Below are 9,008 nucleotides of genomic sequence, written 5' to 3'. Positions count from 1 at the left end.
CCCCCTGGGCAGCCTGTGCCAGGGCTCGGTCACCCTCAGAGTAAAGAAGTTTTTCCTCATATTCAACTGGAACCTCTTCTGTTTCAGTTTGTGCCCATTGCCCCTTGTCCTGGTGCTGGGCACCACTGAGAAGAGTCTGGCTCCATCCTCGTGACAGCCACCCTTGAGATATTTGTACATGTTGATGAGGTCCCCTCTCAGTCTTCTCTTCTCCAGGCTGAACAAGACCAGCTCCCTCAGCCTTTCCTCGTAGGGGAGATGCTCCAGTCCCCTCATCATCCTTGTTGCTCTCCTCTGGTGGACCAGCACCACTCCTCGCTGATTGATGCTGCGTCTTGTACGGTGGACACTGAGCAAAATCCTTGCTGGGCTTCGTGGTCTTGCAACCAGCATAAAGCGGAGCTCGTCATTCCCAGCCCTTTCCCTGTGCCCCCCAAAACACCACTCACAAGTTGCACAACATCTCTGTGCTTGTCATTTCTTTTCCAGGCTCCTTTCAGGAGGGTGGAAGGATTACTCCGAGGTAGATAGGAAGCTGGTTGGATGCTGACAGTTCTGAAAGCTTTCCTCCTTACAGATGACAATCACCTATTATCATCATCATGCCGATAATTGAGTGGTTTGTAGGCAGAGGTGCTATTTTCTGAAATTCTGAGAAATTCTCTGAACTATGAGCTAAGGGTGACACTGAATGAGGGCATTTGGTGGTGGCGGTCGTGATTATAACATCTCAAAACGCCATTACAGTGCGCTGGGCTTATTTCCCCATTAAATGGATTTGATCCTATGCACTTGCTTCCTCGTCAAGTGGCATCAGATGGGCGGGTTTCAAATGAGAAAGCCAGAATCAGCCAGTTGGGACCTCGAGAGCTGCTTCCCAAGGAGGGACATGGCCGCCGTAGCCTCCTTGCAATGCACAAACCTTCCTCGTGGGCAAAGAGCCATTCCCGGAAAAAAACGACAGATGCAGAGTAAACAGCCGACCTGTTTGTTGCTGTTTTCTCAACCTGGAAGTCAGCAGCGAAACCGCGTGTTTGCCTTTGCTCTGCATCCCTGGCAGGGATGCCCTGTGGCACAGGGAGGGTGTTGGTGTGCCAAACCCCCCCCACAACTCCCAGCTTCACGGACCCTAACCAGAAACCCTCTGTTTGCTCTGCAGGTGATTACTTTGGCATCCTGATGGAGGCAAAAGTGACCAGCTTCCCCTTCAGCGTCTTGGATAATCCCATGTACTGGGGCAGCACGGCCATCTACCTGGGCTGGTCCCTCATGTGAGTACGTGCCCCCCGCCAGCGGCAACGGTTGTAGGGCAAGCGTGGGGTCTGCGCTCGGCAGGGCATGAGGTGCCAGGCTGCATCGGGGGCCAAAGAAACTCCTGGTGATGGCAGTCAGCAAAAAAAAAAAAAAAAATGGCAGGGAAAGTGCAACATGCCCTGACTTTTGGCTTTGTGACTATTTTTGTGCGTGCAAAATCTTCCGCTGTCACAAACGACTTGCAGCGTTAATTGTAGAAAAATAAATAATGGCCAAGTGCTGGGGAGAGGAAGCCTCAGCAAATGCTCTGCAGCTGAATGAGATCCTTGGCAGGCTCTGCACGTGGAAAAATCAACAGTCAGGGCCAAATTCATGCAGGGTGTCACTCGGCAGGGGCAGGGCACTGATACTGGGGATCAGTGTGACCCTGTAATTACCTCTGCAAAAAGCAAAACAAGCCAACACACCCTTTCCCCGACTGCACAGTGATAACACTTCCGAAACACTCCTCATGTGATCCAACGCGACTTAATAGCCTGCTTAGGAGGAAATGAATAGGCTGTAATTTAGCAGTAAATGAGCAATATACTCTATTCTGTGTAACGTGGTTTTCATTTAATATCAAGTTTTATTTATTTGCTCGGGAGAAAAAAACCTGGCTGTGTTACGTTGGGAGCCCATGGACTCTGTCGCTGGGTGTTTTGCACTGGTGCTGCTGAGTGTGACCAACTCTCTTCTACTTTGGTGGAAAAAACGCTTTGCCACTTTCAGGTCACCTTTTCAGCCATGTGCGCAGGGCTTTCTGGCCCCTGGTAATACGTAAAGCTCATAGAATCATAGAATGTTTTGGGTTGGAAGGGACCCCTAGAGGTCACCCAGCCCAACCCCCCTGCAGGGAGCAGGGACATAAACGAAAAACTTCTTCACCAAAAGGGCTGTCAGGCTCTGGAATGGGCTGCCCAGGGAGGTAGTAGAGTCCTCCTCCCTGGAGGTATTTAAAAGAAGGATAGATGAGGTGCTTAGGGACAGGGTTTAGTGGTGGGATGGCAGGGTTAGGTTAAAGGTTGGACTCGATGATCTCAAAGGTCTTTTCCAACCAAAGTGATTCTGTGATTCTGTGACACCTTTAACCAGATCAGGTTGCTCACAGCCCCGTCCAACCTGGCCTTGAATGTTCCCAGGGATGGGGCCTCCACCACCTCTCTGGGCAACCTGTTCCAGGTTCTCCAGGCTGAACAACCCCAACTCTCCCAGCCTGGCCTCATAGGAGAGGGGCTCCAGCCTTCAGATCATTTTTGTAGCCCTCCTCTGGCCCCGCTCCAACTGTTCCATGTCCAGCTGATGGCTTCTCTCCTGTCTCCACCAAGCCTTGCTGCTGTTCGTTCTGCACTTGAACCCCTCCTTTCCCGGTGCCGTCAGGGCTGGCTGCACGGGGCCATTTGCCTTCCTGGCAGATCCACGGCACTGGATGGGGTCCAAACCCCGGGAAATGGTGCCCGAGCACCGGAGCGAGCTTGCTGCTGGGGCCACAGCAGTGCTGGGCAGGAGAGCCGGCCACGGGGTCGGCGGTGTGGATATTACTGGGGGGAGCGGGGCAGAGCTGGGGCAGGATGAGCCCCCCCCCATACCGCACCGCAGCCAGAGACAACCACAACAGCGCGGAAGGAGGAATTTGACCAGGAGGCATTATAAGGAGATTTTTTATTTGTTGAAGATCAGCATGGAACTATTTCCTAGAACCTGTGCAGAATGAGGTGAACCCTCCTGAGCTGTTTCTGTCGCAGAAATCCCTTCTTCGCCCCCCGCGAGAGAGCAACCTCGCACCCCGTGCACAGTTACTTGGTTTTCCACCGCAACCCTGGGCAAAAGCAGCTGGAAGTGGATGGAGATGACAGTGTGATTGCCTCCTTTGTCTCGTTAAAAGGCTGCCACCATCCAGGGCAGCGAGGCATGACGAATAATTGCTGTTAACAAATTGCTGGAGCTGTGCAAAGTGGCACCAGGACACCACCAGCCTGCCCTGGGGAAGCTCTGCACAACCCTTCACGCAGCAGTTTTGACTGTCTCTTCCCTGCTCTGGTTGCTGAGGGGTTTTTTTGGGGGGAGTCCTAGATCTCTTCTGAGGTTCTAGGGCTTTGAGATGTTGGGTGTCTGCCCTCAGAGGCCAGAGCTAATGCCCCAGCTCCATGGCAGTGGGAGGGATGCCGGAGGAATGTGTTTGCCATCTGGTTTTGGACAGACCTAAAACGTAGAGCGTTTTTGACCAGGAGGCATTATAAGGAGATTTTTTATTTGTTGAAGATCAGCATGGAACTATTTCCTAGAACCTGTGCAGAATGAGCTGAACCCTCCTGAGCTGTTTCTGTCGCAGAAATCCCTTCTTCGCCCCCCGCGAGAGAGCAACCTCGCACCCCGTGCACAGTTACTTGGTTTTCCACCGCAACCCTGGGCAAAAGCAGCTGGAAGTGGATGGAGATGACAGTGTGATTGCCTCCTTTGTCTCGTTAAAAGGCTGCCACCATCCAGGGCAGCGAGGCATGACGAATAATTGCTGTTAACAAATTGCTGGAGCTGTGCAAAGTGGCACCAGGACACCACCAGTCTGCCCTGGGGAAGCTCTGCACAACCCTTCACGCAGCAGTTTTGACTGTCTCTTCCCTGCTCTGGTTGCTGAGGGGTTTTTTTGGGGGGGAGTCCTAGATCTCTTCTGAGGTTCTAGGGCTTTCCGATGTTGGGTGTCTGCCCTCAGAGGCCAGAGCTAATGCCCCAGCTCCATGGCAGTGGGAGGGATGCCGGAGGAATGTGTTTGCCATCTGGTTTTGGACAGACCTAAAACGTAGAGCGTTATTTGTCCTCCCTCAGTGATGTATCATGCTCCGTATCATGGCATCGGAGCCCAAAGGATTGATTCATTTTCACCCGTAAGGGCACATAACCACATAACGTAAGCGAGCCTGGCAGCGCACCAGACAGCCTGCCTCCCGACCGCAGCCCAGCCTTAAAAGCATCGCGTGGGGCGAGAGCCGCTGTTCTCTCCCCTACAGGCTATTGCAGCCAAAAATGTGTCCGCCAACTAGACTGGAGAAGGCATCTCCACCGATCACCACGAAAACAGGAGCTTCAGGAGGCATGGGCAAAGCGGGTGTCCCACGTCCAACACCCAGGACCAGCGAGGCCGTTGGGGAAGGATGCAAGGCCCCGCTATTGCTCTTGCAGACAACTCACAACAAGGGTTGGGGATGGACAGACTTCCTACCCCAAAAAAGCCCTTCCAAGACTACGAAACCTTCCTGGCTGACTCCTTGTCCACCCTGCCACAACATGAGCTGTTGCCCAATAAGTAGGTCGAGCTTTTAGGAGGAGGGAAACAACTCACCCCGATGCTTCTGATCGCCAGCATCCAGCAGCCTGGTTTCTTCTGAAAGAGAAATGGAGCGTTAGCTGTTTGGGGACAGCTTTGTGTATCTTTGGTAGGGAAGTGTTTTAACTCATGGCAACAGGCTGTGTAAATCAGAGCTGGAGCCGCAGCCAAATGATGCAATTAGAGGTCTTGCTGTCAACAAACAATCATGCAAATTTGTTCTCTCTGATAGGAGTCAAGGAGGAGACATGACTAAGCATGTAATAGCTGGGGGTTGGGAGAGGAAGAAGTTGCCCAATGCTTCCTAATGAGGGAAAAACTTATTGCAAAATGGAAACAGTGAAAAGGTGAAGATTTGTCTGTGTCTCTCCAGGAACTCATATGGCCAGGCAGTACCTGATGCCAGGTCCAGCATAAGGTTTAGGTAGTTCGGTCTCTCCTTTGAAGGCGTTTTCCCGACTGGAGTAGCCCCCTTGCACAAGGCTTGCAGGATGTTTATCCTCACCAAGGTCCAGCTAAGTAATTTTATTTGCTGACAGCCAGCTCTTGTCCCCCTTGGAGCTTTGCTGCAACCAGCAGTTAAAGGCAATCAGCAGTGTCCTAATTAAGGGCAACACTTGCAGCCATTAGCTGGAGGTGTAGGATGCAGAAAAGGGGTTTTGGGGGGCTGGTGGTCAGCCAGACGCAGTCGTGCTCCTCACTGCTGCTGGGTTAGCGAGCGAGGAATGGCTGGTGTGGCCGCTCTCCCCTGGGGGAATGTGCCCACCATGGGGTGGTCTCAGCACTGGTTTGGGGACTGTAACCCACCCATTGAAATCCTGGTGCCTTAGCAAAGCCCCCGCTGCCTTCGCTGGCGTCTGCCTTGGACACTTCTAGGCCAAGCATCAAAGAAGCGGCCCCACGTGGGTGGTGCAGGTTTGCTACAGGAGGCGATGGGGATTTTATGGTCCCAATTCTTTGGCCTCGGAGCTCCCGTCGTGTCCACAGCCCTCGAGCACCTCTGCCCATAACCAGTCAGTGCGGGGCGGTGGATGACATCAGTCCCCCATGCTGTGCCTGGTGACCTCTTGCTGAAGGACGCCATTCACCTGGGCCTTGGGAGGTGACAGGACATGTTCCTAAAACATCTTGAAATGGGTTTAAATGTGAACAGAGCCCCCAGCACCCAACACACCCAGCCCTGATGCAGCACCTGCCCTGCACCCTTCACAGGGCAGGCACGGACCTTTCCATCCCTTCCCATCCCTTCCCATCCCTTCCCATCCCCAGCTCCGCCACGGCTCAAGCCGCCGTGTCAATGTATACGGTACCATACGCTGCTCCGTCTGCCAGGTGTCTCTTGCGCCCTGGGTGGCCTGTCTTTCTGTGCACATCAGGCATTTCCTTTATAGCGCGCTGGCTCGGAGCCACAGCCGTACGTAAGCAGCTGCTCAGCTATTAAGCAGCCTTATAATCTCAGGACTTAGCATCAAAGCAGAAGCTCTCTTAGCAAGAGACGTGCAGGGATCAGACTTAAAAGAAGTCGCCGAAGTAGGCTGGGGAAGAGTCTTTGCCAAGGAACATCTGTCTGAGACAGTTAACATTAAGTACAAAAAAAAAAACCCACCCTTTTGTTCGCTTCTGTTTAATGAGCGAGAGAGTGCTCTCACGGAGCCCAGCATCTCGTTTTGCTTTCTAAACCAGGTCTTGCATAAGCCCATGTACTTACCTGATCTTTCCCTTCTCTTTCAAAACAGGCATGCAAGCCCAGCTGGCCTTTTGCTGACAGCTGTAGTGGCAATTTCCTACACAATTGCAATGCTGTATGAGGGGTGAGTAGCTTTGCAAAACTGGAGAGCTTCTAATTATTTCTACCAGCTTTAACTCCCGAGGTTTCGGGCAACTGCCGAAGCAGAGGGGTTTTTTCCAATTAATTCGGCGGGGAAGAAGGAAAACAGACGATTGTTTTCCAATTGTTTTGATAATGGGCAGATTCCTCTCCGAAACTATTTGCTGAGTTCTAGGAACATGTATGCATTTGTTTATTTTTATCAAAATGAGATCTGTCTGCCTGATTCTGTCTGTACAAGAACAATAAGGAAGGCAGTGAGAGGACTTACTGTGTCATCTGAAGAGACCCAGCAAGAACAGCTTGCATTTTATAGTTCCTTGGACGGGCTTCTCAGATATTTTGCACCACAATAACCCAGCAGCCCAGGACAGAGCAGCCCAGAATTATTCCCAGAAGCAGCGGTTGTGCTTCAGCAGTGAAAGGTCTTTTGTGTTTGCAAGGGAGGAGGAGATGCAAAAGAGAGCCGAGGCCAGTCTGCATGCAGGGGGAGTCCGAGCTTGTGCTGAGCCTCATCCCGCTCGGTGCAGGGATGGTCCTGGGTCGGCGCAGTTTGGAGCTGCTCCATGGACCAGAGAGACCACCAAGGGCTGTGTGGCACAGGAATAGTCAGGCTGTGCCAACCTGTGCAGGGCAGAGTTTCTGGGCCCAAAGGAGAGCATACAGTAGTCTCAATTTTAATTCTTCCCCCCCCCCCTTCTTTTGCCCCTGTCTTGTGTCTCTGCCCCCTCTCTCCCCAAATTCCCATCCTTCCAACCACAGGCCTTTCACAGAGGAAATATATCGGCAGAAACAGAAGGGAGTGAAGAACAAGTAGCAACAGGTATGTTTGCCGATTGGTGTTTCAGCGAGAGGGGCTGCTTTGGCCGGACTCCCCCACCCACGAGCGCGTTAGGTGGGGACGGGAGCACCACCCGCCCTCCCAGTGCACCCCTACCCAGCCCTGGCTCCCCCAGAGCCCTTGCTGCACTTCTCAAGGGATTTGAGCTTCAAACTTCGGCAAAAAACCCAGGCGGGAAGGCTTTACACAGTGGCAGTTGTGTCCGCCTCTTGGCACCCACCCAGCAACCCCCAAATTGTTGTGATTACATACTTGAGAGCCAGCGCGAGGGAAAATTGCTGGGGAGCTTTGAGGCTCCAGGCTTAGTCTAAATCAGGCAGAAAAAAGCAGCTATTGGCCATGGCAAGTGCTCCGGCGAGCGGCAGGGATGGTACAAGAGGGCTTGCGTACCCAACCACCCTGCAGGGAAATCGGGCATCCCTGCTCCAGGCTGCTCCATGCCTGAGCTGAGAGCATTTCTGCACATGGACTTGGACTGGCTCACCCCAGAAACTCAGCCCAGGCTTGCTTTTTGGGACCAAAGGTTCCTGCAAAAGTACAAGTTCCTGCCCAGGCTCCTTTCCCTGGGGTTAAATGCCCTCCTGGAAACGCCCCGGTGCATCTGCCTGCTGGCAGTTGGAGAAGCTGGACAAGGACATGGCACTGCTGAGGTTTTGGCAGCCCAGTAGCCTCGGCACCAGCAAGGATGCTGTGGCACCAGTGAGGGCCCTAACGGAGTCTTGTCTCTTTGCCTTTTGCAAAGCAGTGTCTCGGATACCTCGGCACAGCATGCCTCTCCGGTCCCCATGCTGTCCGATTTGACCGTTTTCCTACTGAGATGTATCCTACTAATTAGCCCAGCAACCCTTAATGAGCCAACTGAGCACCCTGCAGTATTGGAAGTGATCAGAGGAACAGCCTGAGCACGGCGGCACCTCCTCGCTGCAGCCCGTGGGAGCTGGAGGTCCCTGTCCCCAGGGGAGACGGAGGGATGGCAGCCATCCCATGGGGGAAGCCCCAGCATGGAGAAGACCAAAGGGAAGAGTCAGTCCCCATCCGCACCCTGCAGATACCCCATCCTGAGCACCCTGCAGTATTGGAAGTGATCAGAGGAACAGCCTGAGCACGGCGGCACCTCCTCGCTGCAGCCCGTGGGAGCTGGAGGTCCCTGTCCCCAGGGGAGACGGAGGGATGGCAGCCATCCCATGGGGGAAGCCCCAGCATGGAGAAGACCAAAGGGAAGAGTCAGTCCCCATCCGCACCCTGCAGATCCCCCAGCCCTGGCCACCTCGGTGCCCTGAGCCCCTCCACACCCACCCAGCCCCTCCTTTTCCCCGGGGGCCACCTGAGGGTCCCGCCTGCCTTCCCCCACCACCCAGTGCCTTCCAGCTATTTTTCACTGCCTTGCAGGGGTGGTGGGTGGGAGGGAAGGGGCTGCTTCTGCCTCTGCGCTGTGCAGCAGCCCAGTACCAATCTGCCCCTCCGCCCCTGCCACCAGCTTCGGAGAGTCCCAAAGAGCCCGGTGCCGGATCCTGCCCTGAACGGGAAGCTCCCAGGGGTGATGCTCCAGGCCCAGGTTCAGTGTTTACAGATTCCTAGAAGGGTTTGTGAAATAAGCTGTAAATGACCAAAAAAAAAAAAGCAGTGTAACAGTGTAAAGCCCCCGGCAGCGGCGCTGGAGAAGGGAGCTGCGCTGCTGCCGGCTCCCGCGCGGGCACCGGGGTGCGGTGCCGTGTCTCCGCGCT

The 9,008-nt window shown here is 54.0% G+C and overlaps 1 protein-coding gene across 1 annotated transcript in view; it reads left to right on the top strand.

Moving 5' to 3' along the window:
* Nucleotides 1–8,103, top strand: part of PEMT (phosphatidylethanolamine N-methyltransferase) — a 40,711-nt gene extending 32,608 nt beyond the window's left edge. The window contains exons 4-7 of the mRNA XM_009635313.2: nucleotides 1,160–1,271; nucleotides 6,352–6,426; nucleotides 7,206–7,266; nucleotides 8,030–8,103. Of these exons, the coding sequence (XP_009633608.1) occupies nucleotides 1,160–1,271; nucleotides 6,352–6,426; nucleotides 7,206–7,260 (242 nt within the window). The 3' untranslated portion in view covers nucleotides 7,261–7,266; nucleotides 8,030–8,103. The remainder of the gene's footprint in view (nucleotides 1–1,159; nucleotides 1,272–6,351; nucleotides 6,427–7,205; nucleotides 7,267–8,029) is intronic.
* Nucleotides 8,104–9,008: the final 905 nt, after the last annotated feature.

The sequence above is a fragment of the Egretta garzetta genome, unplaced genomic scaffold (genome assembly GCF_000687185.1).
Source record: "Egretta garzetta isolate BGI_Z169 unplaced genomic scaffold, ASM68718v1 scaffold83, whole genome shotgun sequence".
In the NCBI taxonomy this organism is placed as follows: Eukaryota; Metazoa; Chordata; class Aves; order Pelecaniformes; family Ardeidae; genus Egretta; species Egretta garzetta.
The sequence above is the reverse complement of the archived record's forward strand: the minus strand, read 5'-3'. Positions and strand labels throughout refer to the sequence as shown.